General features: G+C 43.6%; 1 protein-coding gene across 11 annotated transcripts in view; it reads left to right on the forward strand.

Annotated features, from left to right (window-relative positions):
- LOC309523944 (rho GTPase-activating protein 20-like) overlaps nt 1–26,138 on the forward strand; it is an 89,077-nt gene that overhangs the window by 36,569 nt on the left and 26,370 nt on the right. For 6 of the 11 annotated variants that reach the window (XM_082208227.1, XM_082208221.1, XM_082208231.1 and 3 more), the window contains 3 exons: nt 16,972–17,054; nt 21,864–22,037; nt 24,247–24,396. In XM_082208227.1, coding sequence (XP_082064353.1) covers nt 16,972–17,054; nt 21,864–22,037; nt 24,247–24,396 — 407 coding nt within the window. Of the gene's footprint in view, nt 1–12,650; nt 12,783–15,238; nt 15,453–16,971; nt 17,055–21,863; nt 22,038–24,246; nt 24,397–26,138 lie in introns of those variants that run through there. The other 5 variants (XM_082208220.1, XM_082208226.1, XM_082208224.1 and 2 more) reach the window with 4 other exon arrangements.

Raw genomic sequence — 26,138 nt, forward strand, 5'->3', positions numbered from 1 at the left:
TAGTAGAAGGGTTGACAAAAGCAAGCAATAAAACAAATAATAAAAAGCAATAAAATTAATAAGGAAATTATCAAACCACAGTATCATCATGACTAATTGTAGCTGTCTCTGAAAGTGCTCTACACAGAGCTGTGCAGCAGCCAGTGCAAATAATAATAATAATAATAATAATAATAATAATAATAATAATAATAATAATACTAATTCATACTTGGCTTGATTGTAAAAAAAAACCTAATGCAGTTTTCTAAAATGCTAAAATTATCAAGTAGAAAAGCTAAAAACAATTTAAAGACTTTAAAAAACATTTTTATTGATTTCTTCCTCTTGTTATATAAGAAAATCAACAACTTTCAAAAAATTAAAGTAGCAAGAGGTTAAAAACAGATTAAAATTCAAATCAACTTTCTAAACATCTGGGCAGGCCTCCGGGTTAACAAGGACCACAACTTTATTATCGTATAACAGGAACTGTGGCAGGGTTAATACCTCAGCAGCAGCAGCACGGCCAGCACTACCAATGGCAGAGTGAGGCAGCAGCCTCAGGTAGCAGATGCCAGAGCGAAGCATTCTTTGTGAACAGTCTCATGAAGGCAAGGATGAGAAACATGTGGTGTTCAAGATGTGGTTGGACTCCAGCTCCCATAATTTCTGATGTTTGGCCATGCTGGCTCTCGAGGCTGATAGGAGCCATCAGGGCCGTCTTAAGCATATCCGGCGCTCCCCCACCCCCCTGTTTCCCAGAGTTGTCGACCTTTTTCTTTAGGGAGCTGACACCACACTTACACATTATCTCCAACAAGCCCTTAGGACAAAATAAAATGAAAAGGCAGAAGAAAATGTAATGAAGTCCTCAATTCCAAAGCAAGACTCATTCAAGACTCAGCAGTTCTTCTAATGCATCCTCATGATTCAAATCACCACATATCAAAAAGTTAAAGCAATCACCAGTTTGTTGTTCTTTAAATAAATTGATAAAGACACAGAGAATGCAGTGCCCAGCCAATTTGTGTATAAGTACAAAGCTGACGTTTTCAAATATTGGGGGGTGGGTGTAAAGCAGTGACATCCGGAACCTAAAAAGGACCCAAAACTTGGGTCACAAAGGCTGCAGCCCTAACTGCACTTACCTGAGAGTAAGCCCTGCTGAATCTAATAGGACCTTAAAACCCGCCCCCGTTTTTAAAGGACTTTTTGTTGGTGTTTGTTTGTTTTTAACCACTAACTGCATGGAGAGCACGCTCTCGAGTTCTCCCCAGGTGCCATCACTGAGGGGGGTGACATTTGGCACACCGCCTGCCCGCAACTCCCAAGCCTAACCTGAGCTGTCAGGGAAGGGGCAGAGCTGCACCACCTTGTAGGCAGCCTTCCCCCTTCATTTTGACAGCTTGGGGGAGGCTTGGGAGACGCGGGAGGATGGCGCGCCGTTGCCCCCTGCTCCTGGGCTGCTTCCTGGGGGGGGGAGCCTCCCCTGAACTGTCAAAAGGAAGAGGAGAGGAAGGCTGCTGGCAAAGCGGCGTGGCTCCCTCCCCGCCACCGCCCAGGAAGCAGCCCGCCATGGGCAGCTCACTCCATACACACCCTGGGCGGCTCGTACCCTGGGACACTTGCCCCACCCCCACGGTCCCACCCCCAGGTGCACAGCATGTGCGCCGCTCTGGGTGCCTGAGCAGCTAGCTCCGCCTCTGTGTGTGTTGTGTCCTGTTGGCGCAGTGGTTGCAGCAGCACTTACCCTTCTTCTGATAGGATGTGCTTGATGGGGATGGACAAAAATATGGGGTTGAGAAGGGTCAGTTGGGAGCGGTGTGAGAAATGTCCTTAATTTCATCTGAGGAATGTTGGAGGGAATGTTATCTAAATGGTCTGTCATCCCTTAGTATTATGATCCTCCAGTTAGGAGGTGGTCCCTGGGAGATCCTCTCTTCAGTTTTGCTGAGCAAACACAGTCAGTTCCCTGCGGCTTTAATCTGAGGACTTTGCCCTTTTGAGGTCATGTTTTAAGCTGTGTATATGTGTGTGTGTTCCCCTTCCAGAAATCTTATGAATAACCTTGCTGGCATAAATAATTTGCAGGACAGCAAGAGAGCCAAACTCATCCCTTGGTGCCATCTCCCAGAAAAGTGTGTGTGTGTGTGTGGTAAAACAACAAACTGCTTTTGGCAGATATGTGTTCCGCCCCTCCCGCATGTCCTCGTTTTGAGGACATTTTAAAATAAATGAATCATCTTCCATTTCTTGGAAGGAAAGAGGCAGCTTGTTCCTTTCAAAAAGCGTCCTTCAGATGTGATTTAGTACCTTCAGGCCCAAAATCTTTGCAAAAACTTTTGAGCTCAGATTAAGATGCTCTCTCAGGATGAGGGGGTGGGGAAATAGTAAAAATATCAAGTGAAGGCGCATTAGTCCAAATATTTACAACCAATCTCCTTAGCTTTAAGTTCACATTAAGCCAGGGCTCCTGCCTTTCCCAGGCGGTACAACCTCCTCCTGCTGTCCTTTCCTTACTGATGCCCTTTAAAGTGTGGGATAACCAGCCTCGTGTAACCAAGAAGCATAAATTAATTAAAGCATGAAGGGGTTAAAACCATAGAGCAAACTGTACTGCCAGGCTTAGCTAGATTATCTAGCTTGGAAGGGACTAGAATCAATTATTTGGTCCCGTAAGGCTATCTAATGAACTCAGTGTGTGCAGAAGCCAAGTTGCTTGCTTCAACTTAGTCGCATGGCTCTCACAAGTAACTCTTATACCAGTAACTTAGGAACTTTCACCACTTTGAAACTAAGCCGAATTTTCCTGCCTGTGCAACTTTCTGGAGCATATGAATCTGAACTTTGAATAGTTTGCAAGCTAGCCATTTTTAATTTACCAAACGTCTGGCCTTTTTCCATGCCAGGGGAAAAGGGAAATTTTGGTACTCACAAAGGTATATTTTAGTGTATACATATTTGCATGCTTTTGCTGCTTACTTTGTGATTTTAAATTTCTGCTGGGGCTCTCTCACCAAAGAGTACTTGCCCCAAACTTGGATCTTGGCACCCAGGAATTACCTTTTACATTTGGCTTCTTGCCAGAATGTTTTGTGTACTGCCACAATTTTCTAAGTAATCATCAGCAGTCTCCTTTTACCATAGTGTACATTCATAGAATCATAGGATTGTAGGGTCATCTAGTACAACCCCCCACAATGCAGAAATCACAACTAAATAATCCATGACAGATGGCCATCCAAACTCTACTTAAAAGCCTGCAATGAAGGAGAGTCCACCACCTTCCCAGGGAGTCTTTTCCATTGTCAAACAGCTTTTACTATCAGAAGGTTCTTCCTGATGTTTGGTTTGAAGCTCCTTTCTTGTCATTTGGATCCATCGGTTTGGGTCTTTCCTTCAGGAGCAGCAGAAAACAAGCTTCCTCCATTTTCCATTGTTCAACCCATCAGATACAGTGGTACCTTGATTCTTGAACTTAATCTGTTCCGGGAATCCATCTGACTCCTGAAACCATTCGAAAACTAAGGTGCGGATTCTGATTGGCTGCAGGAGTTTCCTGCACTCAAGCGGAAGCCGCGGAAGCCGCGTCAGACGTTCGAAAAACGTTTGCAAACCTTAACACTTCCGGGTTTGCGGCATTTAGGAACCAATTTGTTTGACAACTAAGCCGTTTGGGAACCAAGGTACCACTGTATTTGAAGGTGATTCTCACGTTATTTTACCACTGTCAGTCTGCCACCCCCTCTCGCAAGGAGGCATTAATCACCCCTCTGGCCCAGCCAGCTGTCCCCTCCCTCCTAGTTTTTATCAGCCAAGAGGGGCAAGTGTACAGAGCACCTCATCATCCTGACCGATCCAAGCACCTTGTCCATATCCTCAAACCTTACTAACTGAAACTCAGCCAACACAACAGGAATAGACAGTACACTGGACACCCCTTGAGATTCCTCTTCTGGAATAGAATAGAATAGAATAGAATAGAATAGAATAGAATAGAATAGAATAGAATAGAATAGAATAGAATAGAATAGAAATTCAATGGCTATAATATAGCTATATCAGAGGGCAGATCCACCCCATAAATTTAAAGCACATGAGAATGATGGATAATATAGTTTGTTAAGGGTGCTGGAAATTGTAGTTTTTTGAAAGGGGAAAGCACATTTTTCAAAAGCCACCAGAATCCACAGTAGCAAATGAGACCTAGTATTTCTGTGACTTTGGGCAGCTTGGAGTCCCGGATCCATATTTACACTAAGTGACTGACCCTGGAAGGGTATGAAGTGGAAGTATGAGGGAGCAGGAGCAGGAAGCAGCTGTTGGTGTTTGGAAATAAGTTATATGAACCTCATTTTGTGGACAGCTTCCCTCTCTCCCAATTGGCCTCCCAAGGTTTTATCTGTTCTCCATAAAAAAATAAATAAATCATTTCCTTGCATGGGGTTGCAGTGACCTGCTGCACACTGATAGAAAACAAGAACACAACCCCACAATGCAATGCTGTGGGCATGTTTTTGAGAAGGGAGATTATCTGATAGCTTAGCTATAAATTACATTGGCGGGTGGGGGCACCCAATAACTTGATGACACTTTAAAAATAACACAGATTCCATGAAAGCTTCTGCCTTAATAAATTAGTTGGTCTTTAAAGGCGTCAGGAGATTTGGGTCTCATCCCCTACCTGCACACAACCAACCTACACATGGAAACATATGAAACAAGAATCTGGGAACTCTTTTATAACAGGGGAAGCCACTTTGGCAGAGGGCAGCTGGAATCAGGAGAAAGCTGTGCTTTTCCTGCACTGACGCCACATTCACACTATACCTTTAAAGTACTCTGATGCCACTTCAAATAGTCATCATGGCTTCCCCCTGAGAATCCTGGGAGTTGCAGCTTGTTAAGGGTGCTGAGAGGTGTTAGGAGACCCTTTATTCCCATCACAGAGTAACAATTCCCAGTGTCCCCTGTTGGGAAGGATTGAATTGCACTCTAGTAATTGTAGATCTGAAAGGAGATGGGGGGCGGGGTTCCTCCTAGCAACTCTCACCACCCTTTGCAAGCTGCAGCTCCCAGAATACTTTGGGGGAAGCCATGACGGTTTAAAGTGGTATCATAGTGCCTTAAATTGTAATATGTTTTATTTTATTTCCCCAAAACAAGAGCACAGAAGGTCATCAGAGAAATGCCTACACAGTAATGGTAAATAGAGTTCTACATAAGTATATTAAACTAATATGTAATTTAGGAGAGCCGTATTTCTTTCCTAAACCATATTTAAATGGTTGCTTTTAATGCTGTAAGCCACCCTGGGACCTTAGCGTAAAGGGCAAATAATAATAATAATACAGTGGTACCTTGGGTTACATACGCTTCGGGTTACATACGCTTCGGGTTACATACGCTTCAGGTTACAGACTCCGCTAACCAAGAAATATTACCTCAGGTTAAGAACTTTGCTTCAGGATGAGAACAGAAATCGTGCTCCAGCAGCGCGGCAGCAACAGGAGGCCCCATTAGCTAAAGTGATGCTTCAGGTTAAGTACAGTTTCAGGTTAAGAACGGACCTCCGGAACGAATTAAGTACTTAACCCGAGGTACCACTGTAATAATAATGGTGTGAATGCAGCCTGAGTGTCCCTCTCCTTCTGTATGCTTCTGAGCATATTTTTCTCATTTTGTTTTTTTTTAAAAACCACTGCAGTCCCTGTTGCTCTTTGTATAAACATGACCACTGCTGCTGCCAGATAATTTTGACTGTGGAAAAGGTGATTTTTAAAAAATGCTCTGGATCATTAGGAAAGAGTCTGAAACTTTAACTGCCCATGTCACAATGCCCTTATGCGCATCTGTGATGCAATCAAATGCGGAATGCTGCGCACAGTTCTGTTTACTTCACTACAAAAAGCTGGAGAAAGTGGAGAAAAAGTCACCCAAAGCAATTGGCTGACTTGTGTGGCGGCACATCTGCCGCCATAGCTAGTAGGAGCAGGGATGAGCCTGTGCAATGGTATTGGGTCTGGGGATGGGAGGAGTGGAGAGCCCCTCTAACAGAGCTGGCTGCCATCCTGCTTGGCTTTCCTGCATTGGCAGCAGCTATTTCAGATTACCAGGGGTCTCACCTAGGTCCGCATAAGAACATAAGAAGAGTTTGCTGGATCAGGCCAATGGCCTACCAAGACAGCATCTGGTTCTCACAGTGGCTAACCAGATACCTGTGGACAGCCCAAAAGCAGAATCTGAGCACAAGAGCCCACTACCCCCAGTGATTTCCGGCAACTGTTATTCAGAAGCTTTGCAGCATAGCCATCATGGCTGGGAGCCATTAAAAGCCTTCTCCATGAAATTGCTTAATCCTCTTTTAAAGCCTTCTAGGTCAGTGGCTATCACTGCCTCATATGGGAGTAAGTTCCATACTTTAATAATGCGCTCTGTGGAGAAGTGCTTTCTTCATCCCAAATCATCCAATGTTCATCTTCATTGGCTGTATGCAATTTCAAGTGCCATGGACTAGGAGAAAAACTTTTCTTTCTCCACGCTTTCCATAAAATTACCTTGCATAATTTTATAATTTTGTGTGTTTATTTTGAATCTGTGGACAAAGGGCGGTATACAAATTTAATAAACAGAAATATCATGTCACCTCTTATTTGCCTTCTCTCTAAGTTAAAGGGTCCCAAACTCTGCAACTTTTCTTCATAGGAGAGTTGCCTTTGATCAGGGGTCAGCAATCTTTTTCAGCCGTGGGCCGGTCCACCGTCCCTCAGACCATGTGGTGGGCCAGACTATATTTTGAAAAAAATATATGAACAAATTCCTATGCCCCACAAATAACCCAGAGATGCATTTTAAATAAAAGGATTTATAAAAACTCATGTAAAAACACGCTGATTCCCGGACCATCCACAGGCCAGACTGAGACGGCAATTAGGCTGCATCCGGCCCCTGGGCCTTAGGTTGCCTCCCCTCCCCTTGATCATTTTGATTGATATTTTTCCAGCTCTACAATATCCTTTTTGAGGTGAGACAACCAGAACTCTTCACGGTATCTCAAATGCATTTATACCATAGATTTATAATTCCCGCTGGATGCTGCAGGAGGCATGTGGGGCTAAACGTCAGACAGACTTTAGGCCACAACTCTTGTGGTCAACAGATCCTGTGCCGGTCCCAGTTATTCTTCTTAGTCAATTTTCACACGTACACATCTCTTGGTTTGTTACTGGTTTGCACTCTCACCTGCCCCAATGGGGGCCTCCAGGGCAAATGCTTTCAAGGAAAGGTTATAATATTTGGAATTATTCAGTTCAGAAAAATCCTGAGGATGGGGAGACATGATAGAGATATGAATGGAGAAAATGGATAGGGAAAGGTTCTCTCTCTCTCTCTCTCTTATATAATATGGAACTTCCTAGTGATGACTACCAACTCAGATGGCTTTAAATGAAGATTAGACAAGATCTTGGAGGATAACGCTATCAGTAGCCAATAGCCATGATGGCTATATTGCCTCCAATATGCATCGGCATACCAGTTACTGTTGACCCTGAATGAGAGAATACCATTGCACTCATGACTTGCTTGTGGGCTTCCCAGAGGCATCTGGTTGGCAACTGTGAAAACTAAATTCTAGATAAGATGGACCTTTGATTCAATCCAGTTTATGCTTCTGCAAGCTATTTTAAATTGTAGTTGCCATTGACTAGACCAGGAACCTTTTATATGCAGGATCTGCTCTGCCATCAAGCATTGCTTGCTTCTCTAAGAGTTCCTGTACTAACCAATGAAGTCCAGGCTTTCTGCACAAGTTTTCTTGCTTGACGTCTGTTCTGTCCCTTTTAATGTCAGAAGGAAAGCGTTCGCTGTACTGAGCAGGGCAGGTGTGTTGGGGTGTTCTTGTGCTCTGTCTTAAGTTAATTGTCTGGATAATAACACAGGAGACCATGCCAAGATCACAGCTTGGAAGGAATCCTGGCCCATTTCAGCAGGCCACATTGATAGCAGCAGGCCATACATGGGTTTGGAATGAGACTATTAGACTCTCACGTTTCCCCCTTGCCAAGAAACACAAGGCAGGAATTGGCAGCTTTAGGATGAGTAATGCACAAACACGGTGTGGCGTGTTGCAAGTTTTCAAGCACTTTCAAAGTGTGTTTGAGTAAATGTGGATCTGTCGCCATGGCCACGGAGCAAATCGAGCGGTAGAGTGAGCTGGGTCTCTGTGAGAAGCCCCAGGAATGTGCACTGGGAGAGCAGAGCAATCACTCCTGCCCCTGTTCAAGGGTGGGAGTTGTGATGAAATGAGGGGGAATTGATGCACATTGCAGAACCTGTAAGGTTTGCTTGACCCGGTCACCTGCCAGAGGGACAGAACATTTTTAGGAGACAAAGACAAATGCTTTCCAGGTGGACAGCAGACTTTCTAGGTCATGTTCCACACTAGCAGCAGTATTTCAGATCTCATTTATTATGGTGATGATTTATGGCATGAGACAGGACCTCCCCATGGTGCCAGTAAAGAGCCAGAATGGATGCTCTGCAAATATAGCCCAAATAGGCGAGGACAGGATGGGAGCCCAGTGCTGCTCTGCAGCAATCACTGGGGCGTCGTTTATAGTTAAGCACTAGAGCGGGAATCCAAAGCCTGGGCAGAAAATGAAATGCATACATAACTAGAACCTAAGTGCATACTTTGCATGAAAACCCCCAACCTGCCTGAAGGTAGAAAACATTGTGGGTTGGGAGCGTTAGTCTGCATGATGTCCGGAGTTCCTTCCAGTTCTTGGGTGCAGTACCCAGTGCGGGTCAGAATCATATGGAGGAGATTGCAAACCATTGGGACATCCTACTGGAGACCCTTAGCCAATTAGGGAGGGAGGAGAAAAGTAGTGAGGATGGAAAAAGGAAGAAATAGGCAGTTCTTGTTTAAACCTGAAACACCACCTGACAGAAAATTAATACTGTTCCTTTAATAGTGAAACCTTCAAGCTTTATCCCTCATTGCGTGTTTGTTTATAAAAAATACCAGGACAGACTTTGCTCGTGTGCTCAAGACATCGATTCCATAGATCATATTTTGTTACATTGTGCAAAGTATGAGCAGGCCAGGGTTGAACTGATACTACCCTTGCTGGTGCCTTTCCCTGGAAAGTCAGAGGCTCACTATGTCAGGTTCCTACTGGAAGACCGGACAAAAGCTAGAACGTTGGCAGTGGCAAAGTTTTTATCGGTGGTTGCAAGAACAAACGAGCCCTATATTCCAAACAAAGTGCTTGATTAACCTGGAGGTAGGCTGTATGAACTCTGTATTAATTTGTAATGTTTTGTTGGGTCTCTGGACCGTAATAAAGATTGATGATAAAAAATAATTTTTTTCCCATTCTCCTTCAGCTTTAATTTGTACCTAGTTCAGGGAATAAGATATCAGGAGTCCTTGTTGTTGGTCTGCGTATGTCATATAGATAATCCTTGAATTCTCAGGTATCAGAGGGAGGGAGTAACTAACCAAGGTTAAAAAACATCAGATTGGGTCATGTTGCCCAGCTTCCATCTTAGAATAATAGAATTGTAGAATTGGAAGGGACCCCAAGAGTCATCTAGTCCAACCCCCCTGCAATGTAGGAGTCACAGCTAAACTCACTGAGGGAGTTTGTCACAGAAGAAATGCCTGGTTTCCCTCTGAAATCAAAAGAACAAGCCTTTGCTGTGTCCTGAACTCCCATTGACTGCAAGGGAGTCTCTCTGCTCTTTGAATGGTGGCCTCCTCCTCCAGATTTCATTAAAGATTAACCCACTTTTAGTTTTTTTCCTGCTACATATTTTGGCACTTAATAGTTTTTACAGTTTTTTGTGACTTAATATTGATTGGATTTAAAAAAAACAACACCTAAATCTGGAAATGCACTTCATGAGTCCATTGTGTTATGTTATTAATTTCAGTATTTATATACCACTTTTCATCAGAAATTATTACAAAATGGGAAAACATCTGTGATGTTATGAGTTTGTGGGTGAGGGGGTCAGTCCCTTCCAATTCTCTAGGTCCTATACCTAGTATGGGTTATAATTTAACAGATGAGGTTGCTGCAGTAAGTCAGACTGTTTTCTTTTTAAGACCATGACCTTAGCTGGCCACTTAAGTGTCCTAATCAACAACCCCAAAAATGAGCTTGATTGCAAGAGCTGCAACCTGCTGATGCGGCCCTCCATGCTAATGGATGGGCCTTTCCTCCACTCCTTCACTTACCATAGCTGTTAAGTAGAACAAGAGCCAGTGTGGTGTGTGAGAGACAAGCTGGGAGCCAGAGACACAGAGACCTGCTTACTCTGTGCTGAATCCATAGCTGCAACCAATGGAGAAGCAAGATCTGTTGGGATGTTAATGCTCTGAGCCCCTCCATGTTAGGCTCAGATTGTATATGTGTGTAAAAGGATGCGGGTGGAGGTGTGGCCAAACCACTAAGCATCTTGGGCTTGCTGATCAGAAGGTCGGCGGTTCAAATCTGCATAACGGAGTGAGCTCCAGTTGCTCTGTCCCATCTCCTGCCTACCTAGCTGTTCGAAAGCATGCCAGTGCAAGTAGATAAATAGGTACCGCTGTAGCAGAAAGGTAAACAGCATTTCTGTGCGCTCTGGTTTCCTTCACAATGTTCTGTTACACTAGAAGCGATTTAATCATCCTGGCCACATGACCCAGAAAGCTGTCTGTGGACAAACACCAGCTCCCTAGGCCTGAAAGTGAGATGAAAGCGCCGCAACCCTATAGTCGCCTTTGACTGGACTTAACCATCCAGGGGTCCTTTACCTATACCTATATGTGTGTAAATAAAACACACCACAGTCTTTAGGTGGTGTGTAACAGTCCGTAGAGTGGCAGATGGTAGAATGCTATACATATTTTCTCTGGGAAGACTGCTGGAGTAAGAATATGCTATTTACATGCTTATGGTCTAGTTGCACCCCTCCCAATTCTATTTCCTGGGAACTCTTTTAAAAAAGTAGTCCTGTGGCCCTGACCTGGTCTTAATCTTGCCTCACTGAATGGCCTGAGCTAGAACAGAGTTGGCTTGTTTTGCCTGTGCTATAATCCTCCTGCTCTTGGTGGAATGATGTCATGCAAAACAAGAGGACTTTTTTATTTTTTGCAGAGTTGTATTTCATGGGAAGGGCATCAAAGGAGTCAGAAGAGTTTCCTCACATAGCCTGTAGTGCTTTTAAAACAGGATCCATGTGCAGTTTGGTTGTTATCAAATGCGTATGCTGAGAAATTCCTTTCTATGATCCATTGAGAGGATCGCCTGTCCCCATATGAACCAACTCAGACCTTGTGATAATCATCTGAGGCCCTTCCTCATGTGCCTCCTCCACCAGAGGTCTGAAGAGTGGCAACACAAGAACGGACCTTTTCTGTGGTGGCTCCGCATTTGTGGAGTGCTCTCCCCAAGGCCGCTTGCCTGGTGCCTTCATTACATATATTTAGGTGCCAGGCAGAAGCTTTCCTCTATAACTAGGCCTTTGGCTAATTAAACAATCAATGTCCTTTTACGCTATCTGTGTGTGGTGGGATGGGGGGTAATTTTTGTTATTGTGGTATGTATTTTTGTGTTTTTATATTGTAAACTGCCCTGTGATCCTTGGACGAAGGGCATGCTTCTGCTCTAAAGTAATTATAAGATTGCAGTGGGAATCACTATCATATGCCACAGTCTGGTTCTCAAAAGGATGATGGGATAAATGACCCGTTAATAAATAAACTGCTTGCTAAAGTTCACACTGATCCTTTTTTCATTAAATAAAGAAATCAGATTTGTCTGGCTTGATCTACCTTTTGGCAAAGCTCCAGCATCCCATTTGTTTGTTTTTCTTCCAGCTCTTGGATTGTTCTCCCCTGCCGCCGCTCCCCCCTCCATTTAAAGTTTATTCTGTGGGTTTTCGTGCTACTGAAGGCAGAAGAACATTGTTCTGAATTCCTGATTGTTAACCATTTAATTTAATTTTCTTTTTTGTAAGCTGAAAACAGGACCCAAAAGCACCAGGCCAGAGGTGGAATAAGACCATTGAATTAGGATCTCTGTTATATGTTACCTGAACAGACTAGAGCAGCTTTTGCCAAGTTGATGGTATAAGAAAATTTGGGGTTTGGCTTTTACAGACCAACTCTCCCTTTAAGTGACCCTGTATCTCCTAAGTTCACTATCAATCAGAGAAGAATGAGTGAGGGCAGGAACAAGTTGAAGAAAGTAAGGCAGATTTTCATTTTCTGTTGCAGCAGAGTTCCCCCTCCCCCTTGCAAGGAGGTGAGGAACCAGAACAAAAATGTTTAACAACTTTTAAAGACTTTAGAAATTGCCCAACCCCACCGCTTGTAAGCATCAAACAAGCATCACAGAAAGAGGTAATCTACAACAGAAATTTGAGAGTATGACTTGTCTCCTGACTGTCAAGATACCTGATAATGCTTGATGATTGCCTTTTCCTGGCCAGTCTGGCCCATTATTTTGAAATGGCAAATACCTTAGTTCTTGAATCCATTGCCACGAACCTACCTTTATTCATACACAGAAGATGCTCTTTTGACAGGCCTGCTCTGCTTTTAGCAGATACTTGCCAGCCAGGTTTTTGCGGAGTGGGTAGCCCATTAATGTGAGAAATCTATCTATTTACAGGATTTGCAGGTTTTTGAAGGATATTGTGAAAGGTTTTTCCAAGATACTCCTTTCTGCTTCAGAGAAAATCGCTCTGTGAACTCAAATGAAGTGTCCTCCCCCCAGAGGCGTAGGAAGGTCAGGTGGTACTCGGTGCGGAAAATTTCTTGTCACCCCCCCACATTGAATTTTTTTTTTTTTTTGGCCTGCAAAAATGGTTTAACATTTCTTATTTTCTTACAAAGGAATGTGGATTCTGGGCCTCTGATAACAAGTAGGCGACTATGGACAGATACTTAAATCTACAGGATGGATTGTGTTTTGGCTTGTGTTATTTTATTTTATTTATATTTATTGTTTATTTATTTAATAAAATTTATTTTAAAAAACCTGCAAAGTGATTTACCAAAACAAAAAACCACCACAGCAGTAAAATCATGAAAAATTAACAATCCTACTTTAAAACATACAAGAGCTAAAATATTAAGATTAAAATTACTTCAACTTCCTAAGCATCTAGGTATGCTTGTCTGAAGAAGAATGCTTTTAGCAGGTGCCCGAAAAGAGTCTAGCAAAGGCACGTGCTTTGTTGCAATAGGCGGGGAGTTCCAAAGTGCAGGTGCTGACACAGTAAACAATGCAGTACAGGTATTTATGTGGAACCTGTAATAGTGCTTGAAACTACTTAAGGGGAGCTTTTATTTATTGTGATTTCACCATGCTCTGTATTATCTGAAAAGGAAAACATTTATTAAAAAAACAGGACTGCACAGCAGCAATCTAGTCTCATCATGATCAGTGGAACTTATTCCCAAGCCGACGGTGCGTAAAATGGGCTGCAATCCTAAGCACCCCTTGTATCCAACTTGTACCTAAAACTCTGCACAAGCCTGCACCAGAGAAGTGTAGAGTTGGAAGGGACCCCTGAGGGTCATCTAGCGAAACCCCTGAGGCAATGCAGAAATCTCAACTAGGCCATCCCTGACCAATGGCCACCCATCTTCTGTTTTTCCCCTCAGCCAAGACAACAACGGAGACTTGGGGGGGGGGGAGATAAATTTTGACAATGGGGCAGATTTGTCAGGCATGCGCAGGAACAGCTTGAAGACTTTACACAGAGAGGAACCCCACACGGGTTTCCCCGCATGTAACGTAACAGGCTGGGAGCCAGCTCAGATAAAGAGAAAGACATTGGGGGACGGGAGGACAAAAGAGTACCAAAGTCTGCTCTTTGGGATGGTGGCACTAGGGCTCTGGGACCACCCTCCTCAAAATATTTGCTTGTCTTCAATGTATTGTTATCACTGTTGTTCTATAGTACAGATCCTTTTAAAATTAAACACTTTCTCTAAAATTAAAACGGCAGAAGTAATCAGTAGCATAGATATCAAAGGAAAGGCAAGAGAATAGTCCCTAATAAATACAAGGAAGACACAGATACACAAGCACACAGAAATAAATAATCCAGCCTTGGGGAGAGGGGTGGGAATGTACAGCTAGCTGTACTTAGCCTCGAGATGGCAGACTGGAAGGGCTTGAAAAATGAAAAATAAAAATCTTGTGTCTAGGAATATTTTTCTGCAAAAGCATCAGACTAGTTGTCAAAAGTGTGAACTTCATTAATAGACCCTATTTAAAGGAATTGTTCAATTAGCCACAGAATTGCTTTTGCTGATTTCCCCCATCTTCTTTTAATTACACAACTGCTTTTGGGGGGTGTTAGCTTCATGTAGGTAAGACTGAGGTATGTGGCTGAGAGGGTGGGGATCCTACCTTCATCCAGGGGAGGCTGAGGAAAAGGGGAGGCTGGCCTGCCGAGTGCCCAGGGCGGCGCTGAGCTGCTCCTCCTGGCACCACGTGCAGGCAAAATGAGGCGGCAGTGCTGCCATTGTCCCGTGCCTTCCACTTTTGGGGGCAGCAGATGCTTTTCAGATGGGGATTGGGGCCATGCCAGGCAGCGGCCTTGGCAGGCTTCCCCAGGAGCCCAGAAAGTCAGCCTATGTGAAGAAAATGAAACTAGGCCAAGTAGATTTGGCCTTGCCTTGCCTTTGCCCCGCCTCCAACCCAGCTGGCCAATCAGCTGCAGGTAGGGGGTGGGGCCAAGGCAAGGCAAGGCCTAATCTAGTCGGCCTAGTCTCATTTTCTTCGCATAGGCTGATTTTCCAGGACCTGGAAAGCCTAGCGGAGGGTAGGGCAGTAGGGCGGTTCATAAAAAACTTTTTTGAAAATGCCTGCTCCAAAGGTCTTATCTTACTAAACTAGGGGTTATATAGCTATATCTGAAATTTCATGCATATCAATTAATATCTTGACCCTGCTCCACTGAATTGAAATTTCAGCCTTCAGGACATAGGAAAACAGCCAATTAAACAGCTATTTTCGTGGAGGAGGGTCAAGATATTAACTGATATGCATGAAATTTCATATATAGCTATATAATCCCTAGTGTAGTAAGATATGACCTTTGGAGCAGGCATTTTCAAAAAAAAGTTTTTTATGAACCATCCTAGTAGGGCAGTAATTGTTCCTTGATAGTTTGTTACCCCCCTCTATGATGGCACCTAGGGTGGCCCGCCCCCCCTTCCTACGCCCCTGCTCCCCCCCCTCGTTTTTAAAGAATATTTCCTAATTTCTGAAGCGTGAAGGATTGCTTTTCTGTGGAGTGTGCATCTGCTTTGTGTTCATCTTAGAATTTGTGTAACACTGACACCCCCCAACTCCTAATATTTTGGACCACAGCTCCCATCAGCCCTAGGGAGCATGTGTCAATTCCCTATACCCAGCAGTTGATCCTTCTGCCAGATAAACTTGACTCTGGAAAAGGTAGGTTTTTTATGTCTTGGATTATTAGGAAAGCATCTGAAATTAACTGCCCATGTCACGATGTCCTTATGTGCATCTGTGATGCAACCAGACTTGAAATAATGTGCATAGGTCATGGAAACTCTCACCCATAATGATTGTGGGGCAGGAACATCTTCCCTGTAACTTACATGTGTGCTGAAAAGAGCTCTATTCTGAAATGTCAGGTGGCACAAGGGTAGGGGTGGCTGGGCCCAAGGTCCTGAAACTCTCTGGGCCAACCACCATTCTAGTTCATTTCCAGACTCATTGGGGGAAAGACTTTTCTAAAGACCAAATTGCACATGGCATTATTCACACTGTTAACTGTGGCATGATAATTATTGTTTGTTTGTTTTTGAAAATTAATGAGGGAGGGAGATTTAGACCACCGTGTGCAGAGGGAAGGCTTTAACCATTTACCCCATAATGTTCACAATTGGAATTAGGTCCACCACACTTGCTCTTTGCAACAGGAGAAAAGCTGTGCTATTTATTTTCCCCAAAGGTATAAATGACATGATATAAACACCCTATCTACGGCACAGCCACAACTATTGCTTAAATTGTATTTTGATTTTTTTGCATATTGATTAATTCCCCTGGGACTGTAAGCTTTTTCTTCTTGTTCCGCAGCTGCGCCTTGCAAAAATCCAATCTTAGCCACCGAATTTAAGCTTGGCAAAATCCCTCAGGTTGTCTGCGCTTCTAATAAGACCCAATTCAGTGGCTAAAATTTGATTATTTGCAAAGCACAGCCACAGAACATCGAGAAAAGGTCTTGTAATAGGGGGATTAATCAGTGCATGATAGGGTCAAAATATGGGTCAAGCAAAGGTATGGATGAGCCCTTGAGCCTTTGAGAAGCAAGCTGAAGAAGAGAACGTTCTACGTGGCTGTGGATGCTTTTCTGCACATACACATACATTTGCAGAAATAGGATGCTTCAGACACCAAGGCAACTCTTATCTAAAGTGTCACCACACATCTATATGGAAGTCCTTATTTAAGTTCCACAAACTGTCTGGATCAAGTTGACTTGGGGCAGGGCAAAGCTGTTGCACATGACTAGAGATGGATCAGGCCTCTCCATATGGGAAATTTGAACATAAGAAGAGCCCTGCTGGATCAGGCCAATGGCTCATCTAATCCAGCATCCTGTTCATCCAGGTGCCCCAAACTACAAGCAGGACCTGAACACAAGAGCACTCCCCCACCCCATGGTTCCCTGCAACTTATTCAGAAGCATTACTGCCTCCAACCCTGGAGGCAGAGCATGACATCGTGGCTAGCAGCCATTGGCAGTCTTTATCTTCCACGACTATGCCCAATCTTTTTAAAGACCTTCGAGTTGGTAGCAACCACTTCCTCCTGTGGCAGTGAGTTCCATAGTTTAACATCCTTTTTGCTGCCAGCGTAGTTCAGCTTTAAGCATGTGGAAACTAGTGAATTGGTGGCATACAGTACTTACCTAATCTGCCTTTTCTTTTTTTCCTTACAGAAAATGAAGCCTCTTGGACAGCGGAAGCGCTCAACACCTGTTGCACTCAGCAAGGCACTCAGCATGTCTAAGCATCACTCCGGGTCAGCAACTTTCATTTGCAATCCCTCCTTAGTATGTGCATGTGCTTGGGTTTTATTGCCTAGATCAGCCTTTGCCAAGCCTTAGCGTCATATGACCATACTGGGTAGAGCTGAGGGGAGTTGTCCAAAGCATATTGAGGGCACTAGATTGGCAGTGGCTGGCCTAGAGTGATGGGGACTGAAATTACCAATATTCTCCCAGTCCAAATATCCAGCATTCTATTATCTTTTTTTAGCGGGGGGTGCCACTTGAAAGATTTATATACCCCCTGACATTTAAAAAAGAAACAAGCTTGAAAGTGGTTTACAAAGAGAACAAAACAATAAACATATTAAGAAAATCTGTTAAAAACAGCTATTCAAAACTTTTCAAAGAATAATTAAACTTATAGATAAGCTATAAACAGATCAAAGCACATTGATAGGTTTGCCTGAACAAAAATGTTTTTAACAGGTGCTTTAAAAAGAGTACAGCGGAGGTGATATAAACAGGCAGGGAGTTCTATAGGGTAGGTACTGCCACACGAAATGCTTGAGTTCTTACAAACGGTGTGATGTGGCACCTGTAACAGGATCCAGTGCTGCAGATCAAGTGTGTGTTAATGGGGTAAGGCAATCTGGCAGATAAACTCACCTCCAGTTGTAAAGGGCATTGTACTGTATACTACAAGTTCAAGCTGTTAAGGGCAACAGCTTGAACTTGGCCCAGCAGCAGATTGGCAGCCAGCACAGACCATCTTCCTCTTGTCAGCAACTGTGCTGCAGCATTCTGCACTAACTTCAGCTTCCAGATCAAGTGCAGGAGAAGCCGCACACAGCAGTAATTCAGTACCAGTTCCTCAGGTCAAAGCGAACAAGAGGGCATAAATAGGTAGTGCAATCGCATAAGTAAACTGGCAAATTTTAGGCAGATCCAAGGCAACTGATCACATAGGAAAGTGAGGTCTGGATTGTGCCTACTGGCCTCACCTCCAAATCTCTGCAATTTCACCTAGATTTATTCACAGAGGCTGTGTGCCAGGGTAGCAGACCCTGTGGCTTTCCAGGTATACTGCAGCTCAATTTTTTTGTTTTTGTTTAAAAAATCTGTTACAGTCATTTGACCACATGCAATCTTAAGGGCACTGGACATTTAACTGCTGATTAGTTTTTTCTCTGCCCCCACCCCATTAATTCACAGGAGGGAAAACAAAAGAGCCCTAGTTCCCATAGGGCCACTGTGGAGGTTGCCCTGACCTCCCCCATCCTTCCAGGCTTCCTCTTTCCTGCACCAAATTACATTCAATTTGGCTTAGCAAAGGCCGTTTTCTAGAAGAGACTTGTTGGCAATGCTGGACATTCCACAGAAGAAGCAGTGAGAGAGGAAACAAAAGTGTGTGGCTCTTCCTCTCCTGAAGGCAACTTCTAGGTCTCCCTGGAAAAGCGGAGGTGGGCATTTCCTCCGAGGGTGCAAAGTTCTCTTGATGTGGGTCAGGGTGTGCTTCTGTTCCCTTCAGATGATTCCTAGAAACATGAATCACTTCCTCTCTCTTGCTGCTTCTGTTGAAAAATCTAGAGTGGTCACCACAGTTTATTGCAAGGCTGTTCTAAGTATATGGAGAAATATCCATTACTTTCCCATTGCAAAACTGAATGAACGCTGCCCGTCTCTTGATAAATCTGTCCTGCCAAATGCAGTGGTACCTCGGTTTATGAACTTAATCCGTTCCAGAAGCCCGTTCTTAAACCAAAGCCATTCTTAAACCGAGACACACTTTCCCTAATGAGGCCTCCCGCTGCCGGTATCCTTCCACAGTTCAGCTTCCGTTCCTAGACCGAGGTAAAGTTCGTTAACCGGAACACTACTTCTGGTTTTGCGGAGTTCTTATACTGAATAGTTCGTAAACAGTTCTTAAGCCAAGGTTGCACTGTACTGCTTTGTGATCTTATTTTATAGGTCCATTTAGTCATTAATGTTATTTCCAAAATTTCAGAATTAAGAAGCACAGGTTTCTAGTGGATGGCAAATTTGTAAATTTATTCCAAACTTTGCTTTGCACAAAATGGAACACTAAACACCCCCCCACCCCTTCCCCATATGTAACAGAATGGATGAGAAAATAATTTGGAAGGAACAACTATCATTGTTACTTGAGGCCTAGATGACCTTGTTGGCTTTCCTGGGTAGAAAACCTTCAAGTTAGTCTACTGAAATCCAATCTACTTGGGCCTGCCTTAGAAGACAGTCCAGAAATTGCAGCCACTGCAAAATTCAGCAGCCCAGAGTGCTTATGGGAGTGGCAGACTAAGCATATCCATTGTCAAAAAAAAAAACTTCACTGGTTGCCACTTGTTTTCCGGACCCAATTTGAAGGACTTATACTTATGTAAATCGAACCATCTGAAGGTTAGAGACTTCTCATGCATGTGAAGACTGGTTCCGGGTGGACTGAGTGGACGAGACTAATAGTGGGTCCAGTGGCCAAGAAGGCAGTTTCTGCATGTGCTGTAGAGGGAAGTGAGGGGCTGATGGGACTTGTCAACCTGGGAAGAGAGCCCATCTAGGAGAAGGAAAACTGATCCTAAACCTCCCCTGCCTTGAGGGCATCTTCAGGAGAAGAAAAGGCTAAGGAAATCCCTACACAAATCCAGAATGGTGTCCATAAGACAGTTGGATGGCGCCTTGCATGCCTTCTTTCGGCGGGGGTGGGGTGGGGTGGGGCTAGCTAAGGTCCTGCCCCTCATTGCATGAGGGGAATTTGTGCCTGAGCCTTCTGGACTTTTCAAAAGAACAGCAAGCCCAAACGGCTGTCTCTTTAATAGGGAATAAGTTATCACAGAGTTTGGAGACTCCCTCACCCCCACCAGCAATGAGATGATGGATTCTAGAAGGCCATGCTCTCTGTCATTCTTGTTCCAAAGATGCCCTCACAAATAACATTTCCTGCCAGTTTATTTAATTGAAATAAATATTTTCTTTAAAGCCAAGACAAAAAAACTTTAATGATTTACACTTTGAACCAAGCAAGCTTTTATGGGAACACTATTTTTCATTTAGCACCATACTATAACCCCTCTGCTTTGGGGAAATGATTTGTGCAGCTTCCAGCATGGTTTTTATCTGAGAGGAATTCTTGCACTGGCTGCCACTGAGAAGGCCTTTCCTTCTTCCAGCTTTCTCCATTTTCTGCAAGCGACTCGAATGGGAGAAACACATTCTTGGCTTTATTTGGATGCAGGGAAGAATGTCTTTTTGCAGACTAGGCAGAGGGCAAAGAGGGGGCACTTAACATTTCCTGGGTTGGCCTGACCCTGGGAATTTGTCACAACGTCACTGGTGATTTGTAGGTTCGCGTATTATTAGTTCCCTTGCATTGCATTTTTTAAAGAACAAGATTAGATAGATTTTGGCCACATATACAAAACTTGCACAATTGCTGGTTCAAAGCGTTAATAGATGTTGGTGTTGGATTCTGATTTAGAAATAATTAGTTTGGGGGGAGGAAGCGAGTAAGAAGCAAAATGATAGAAGTTTGTAAAATTATGCATGGCATAGAGAAAGTGGATAGAGAAAAGCTTCTCTCTCACTCTTGTGTAACACTTGAACAAAGGATTTGCTTTCATTATATGCTGGGGAACAGCCCTGAGAAAGAAAAGAGGAAGGTGTCATGCAGATACAATACAGTGGTGCCCCGCAAGACGAATGCCTCGCAAGACGGAAAACTCGCTAGCCGATAGAGTTTTCCGTTTTGGAGGTGCTTCGCAAAACAAATTTCCTATGGGCTTGCTTCGCAAGACGACAATGTCTTGCGAGTTCCTGCTGGGGTTTTTTCTCTCCCCCCCCCCCTCTTTTTCTAAACCGCTAAGCCACTTATGAGCTGATCCGATCAGCAGATAAGCCGCTAAAAGCTGCTAATAGCGCTAATCCGCTAATCCTTCAGTGGGCTTGCTTCGCAAGACGGAAAAACCGCTAGACGAAGAGAATCACAGAACGGATTCTTTTCGTCTTGCGAGGCACCACTGTATTCTGGGAGGGAGTTCCAGGGATAGGAAGGAGGGGCAGGTTCATTTAAAGGAGCAGGAGGTTTTCAGGTAGATAAAGGAGTGCTAAGAGTAAATGAACCAAGCTCCAGTAGGACCCTGGGTGGATCTGGTCAGGTTGGGTCTGAAGTGGATGCTTAGACTCCAGAAAGCACTCATTTTGTGTATCAGCCCTGTATGGGTGATGATGAGTCTTTCTTAATCAACCAATTTGGTATAAAATAATTAGGCAGTGTCAGTAACATTTTCCTGTTTTACAAACTAATATCTATTTGAGGTGATCATGTGGAACTTGATGATTTGACCTTTTTTTATTATTGAGCAGTTTAGAACTTTTATATTAGACCTTATATTGGAGGCTGACGACTTAAAGTGAATGCATAAAGCTATGTACTTGATTTGGGGGGGGACAGCTGCCCCCCTTACTACACCCATGTCCCAGAGACAGGGGCTGCCACTGCATCCCTGGTCTCCCACACTAATTGAATCTTCTGCCAAGTTGATAATGGCCTGATTGTGTTTTTGCAGCTGGCCTACCTTTTCTTATATTGGTCATGTGGTTTGAAGAAACCAGGAAGATTGTCTGGTTTTATTTTTTGTGTTGATTCAGATTCACTGGCATACACAAAGCACGAAGAAGAGATTTATATCCAAAACATATGTGCAGGATCCGTTGGGTGAGAGGGGTTGTTTCTGGTGTTTGCCTGAGCTAAGGATTGAAGGGGCCACCTTCATCGGCATTGACTCCACTCCCCCATCACAACTCATTAGATAATTTCTCTTTTTCAGCAGGGAAGTAACTTGTCATCCCGTCCATTCAGACAATGGATTACCAGCCAGGGCTTTCGGTAATCCAAATTCCGTTTTCATTTTGGAGGAACAAGTACAGCTAACCGCAGGCTTACAGACGCAAGAGAGATGTTTGTTCCTCTTCAGCAATATGTTGGTTGTTGCCAAGTTCAAGTAAGTGCAGATTTGATCTACAAGGCTGTTAATGAAGTGGGTATTTCTTAGGAGTACCTTGCAAAGGTTACTTGCCCAGGTGTCTGTACTTGCTAATGGAACCTTCTTGAGTGTGGTCCATTTGTGGCCTCTCTCTCCATTCTCAGAATTAAGCTAGCCATTGTTGCACCCTCCAGATGTTGGTGGACTACAGCTCCTCTCACTGTTTGCCATGCTGGCTGCTGGGACTGCTGGGAGTTGGAGTCAAACAGCATCTGGAGGGCATCAGGCTGGGGGCGTCTGGTGCAAGAGCTTGCTTAGCTTATCATCAGGGGAGGAGGGCAGTGGTGAGCTTGAGCAAATCATATTTGGAAAATGGGTGTTTCCAGCTGTTTGTTGATGATTGTGTGATGGGCACATCTCACCCATGCAAAAAAATTTTTTGCTACATCCACATAACTTTATTGGCACCAGAATACCTGCCTGTATTTTCCCTCTATTGAATCAGGATTTACCCTGCACATGGAAAATCTGACAAGTATTTTTTTTAATGCCAGCAATCTGCTTATGATATCTGAACGACCTGTTTGCAGAATTAATGAAGTCCTCATATGGAACACCCCAAGTTTCTAAAGTTCTTTTTCTTCATCTTTTAGGGTATTATTATTATTATTATTATTATTATTAAAACCTGGCCATTTTCTGAAATGGACCAGCAGGATAGAAATGTGCTATAAATCAGAATAAATAAATAGTCAAGTCCTGACTTTTTGATTTCTTCATAAAACAAGTTAAAAATGCAACAAATATTCTTATGAAATTAGCACATGAGGGGCATAGGGTTGAGCGGGAGGGAGAAGCAGAATTAAAGAAATTGTGCAATATTTTGCCAGATTGGTTTTGTTACTGCTAAGTAAAATCACAACAAGGCTAATGACTCTTTTATGAAATGCCAGACCCCAACAGAAATGGGGAGACTTGGAAAACATCAGTCTCTTCCTATGCAAGGTTTTACTGGTGTGCAACCGAACAAATAATTGTGATTATTTTATCATTTGTTTTATTTGTTACAGTAATTTGTATCTCACCATTCTACGAAAAAATTGTGCTCAAAGAATGTCACGATATGGTAAAATAAAACAGAAAATTTACAAGAATGAACAGAACGTACACTATTAAAAAGCAACAATTTAAAACATAATACATTCTTTAAAATTATGCTGGAAGAAAACAGCTTTCACTGCCTCCTGTGTAGATTTGGGAATTGACTGCTCCATTGGAGTCTTTTCTCTCATAAGGAGGAAATTTCTGGCCCCTGATTCCTGACCCCAACAACAACCATTCCCATTCATAAATCTGTGGGTCCATCCTGCTAACAAGGAGGGTGACTTCACTGGTGAATGTGTGTCGGGATGAATGAACCTGCCAGTTTCAGTTTCATCTCTCATTTATCCAGTCTTCAAGTTCAGGTCTCTCTGCATTCGCACATCAGTTTCCGAGTTACTGCTTTTAAAAGTCCTCATAAAACTTTGTTTGTATTTAATGTATAATTTTCCTAATACAGTTTACACAACTTGTATGCATTTTTGCCCTAGTAATGCATATTTTTATTAACAACCCCCCTATTGTAATGCACTTTTAAATGTTGTTTTCACTAACGCATGCATTTGTCCACATTTTCCATTAAAATGTGAGTTTTTGTGTACCTTATTTGATCGGAGAACTTGCAGCACAAAGTTCTTCTTTTTTTAACTGCATTCTGTTTTTAAAAGAATATATATTGTATTGCTTTTTCACATGTAATTTTAAAAATAACAACAGTAAGCAACAACAATAGCAGCAAGTCTGTCATTTTTGGGGGGGAAAGTGTGTCAGCAGTTGGAACCAGCAATTAGAACAAATCTGTGATGCATTTTAAAATCTCTAATCAAATAAGCCTCTCCAGATATTTCCATGGGGAAGTTGTGTCAAGAATTTTGTAGGACGGGTGTGTTTTTTGTCACATATTGTTTTGGGAAGAGTGAATCAGGAAGGTTTACCTTTAAGGCAAATTCAATCAAATTTTTCTCTCTCCCCTTATGGGTGGTTCGACAGTGGTCATAATTCAGGAGAAGTGAAGATAAATGGTGGGGAGGTCTATGGTGAGGATGCAGAAGAAGACATGGGCACCACATGCCGTCTTCCTCTTGCCAGCATTCTTAACATAACCTGTCTCTGGCTTTGGATCTAGGTCAACCTCCAACTTGAAAGTGAAGAAGCAGGTGCACCTGAGTAAGGTGTGGACAGGCAGCTGCCTCAGTGAAGTGTCGGAGAAAAGATTCACCCCTGAGACCTCCTTTGTGATTGGCTGGCCCACCACCAACTTTGTTGTCACTTATAGGTAACACCTTCTCTCAGAATTCATCATCTATCCCCCCCAAAAAAAATCACCTCACATTTTCCTTAAACAACATCTGATGACAACACAGGGATGTAGAAGCTGACCTCCACCACCCCTCACTCACTAAGAATGTTTCCCAATCTTACTTACTTTGTTTGGCTAATTTATTTACAAAAATTATCTCCCACAAAAATTTATCTCCCACAAAGATCTGTGCTCAAAGTAGCTTATGGTAATTTTAAACAACAGAATATATAAGCAGTAATTTGAGACAGGTCAAAAGCTGTCAATGGCAAAACTACGATGGCAACAACAACAGGAGTAAAGAGTTAACAACATCAGTTTGAACCAGTATTATTAATATGGAGATTCATTAAGGATTGAATGGTAGTTTAGCTTCCTTTGAAATGTTTGAGATTTCCTGCATGAGGAGAAATCTCAAAATTCAACCATTCATTCATTCATTCATTTACATCCTTTGGAACATACCATGAACATGACTTAAAATACAAATAAAATTCAGTTCTGGACACATCAAAAAATCACACAAGGATTACTGTCTTCAAAGCACAGTATAAAGATAACCATTCTTACTATGATTCTTACTGTTACAGCATAAATAAGCAATGTTGAGTACCTCAGAGTAGCATCCTGAGATAGCTGCATTGCATCCTTAGTTTTCTTATTCTCACACGTTACAAAATCAGACCAATCTGACCCAATCAATCAAACCAACATTTCATTCTTTTTAGTCCCTCTAGACAACTTTATGTGTCAATTTATGATTTCTCATTTGTGAAATATTTGGGGGTCATACTTGCTCTTTCTTTCTCTTTTCCCCTTTGTGATGCGATTCCTGTAGCCATTTGACCTTTGAAATGATTGTGCCTATTTGTCCATTTCGTGGCTAATTTCAGGTGCACAAAGTATACATGCTCTGTAATTCCCCCCCCCCAGCCTGTATCCCTCCAGATGTGGTTTGACTACACCTTCTGTTGGGTGTTGATGGGGGAAAGCTGCACCCAGCTGAGAGTATCTGTTATCTGAAAATAGACAACATTCCCTCCTTTACATACTAATTCTTCACATAGCTATACTATGGGATTTGTTACCACAAGATGGAGTGATTGCCACCAACTTTGATGGCTTTAAAAGGGGCTTAGACCAGTGTTTCCCAACCGGTGTTCCGCGGCACACTAGTGTGCCGCGAGACGTTGCCTGGTGTGCCGTGGGAGGGAGGCGGGCGAGTCGGGCGGCGAGAGGCGGGGCGGCGGCGGCGAGGATCCGCGTCGAGCTGGGGGCGGCTCCGCGGTGGTGGTGCCGAGGTTTCTCTCTCCATTCTCCCCTCACACACACACACACAGGAAATAACACAGGATCAGCTGACAGGACCCGGCCAATGGGGCGGCGGCGGGGCAGCGCGCGCAAAAGGGAGGAGTGCGAGACAGCGGCAGCGCAGGGCGGGAGGGCGGCGCATTGCGCGTGCTCAAACCCGCCCTCCGAGGCGCAGAGGGGAGCTGGGCAAGCGCCTTCTTCAACCACGCGCTCGTTTAAAAGTTTCTCTTTCAAAAAGGAAACGTGGGTTTCTTCCACCCCATTGGCTGCGACTCCGGCCACTCCGTCCTCCTCCCCCTCGCCCGCCCGCGGCGCCTCGCTCCTCAGCCTCCGCCATGTACCGCTCGCTCCGCTCCCTCCAGCGCCTGAGTTGCGCCAGGGGCGCTGCCGTCCACGCGCGCCAGAGG

The sequence above is a fragment of the Podarcis vaucheri genome (genome assembly GCF_965113315.1).
Source record: "Podarcis vaucheri genome assembly, chromosome: Z".
In the NCBI taxonomy this organism is placed as follows: domain Eukaryota; kingdom Metazoa; phylum Chordata; class Lepidosauria; order Squamata; family Lacertidae; genus Podarcis; species Podarcis vaucheri.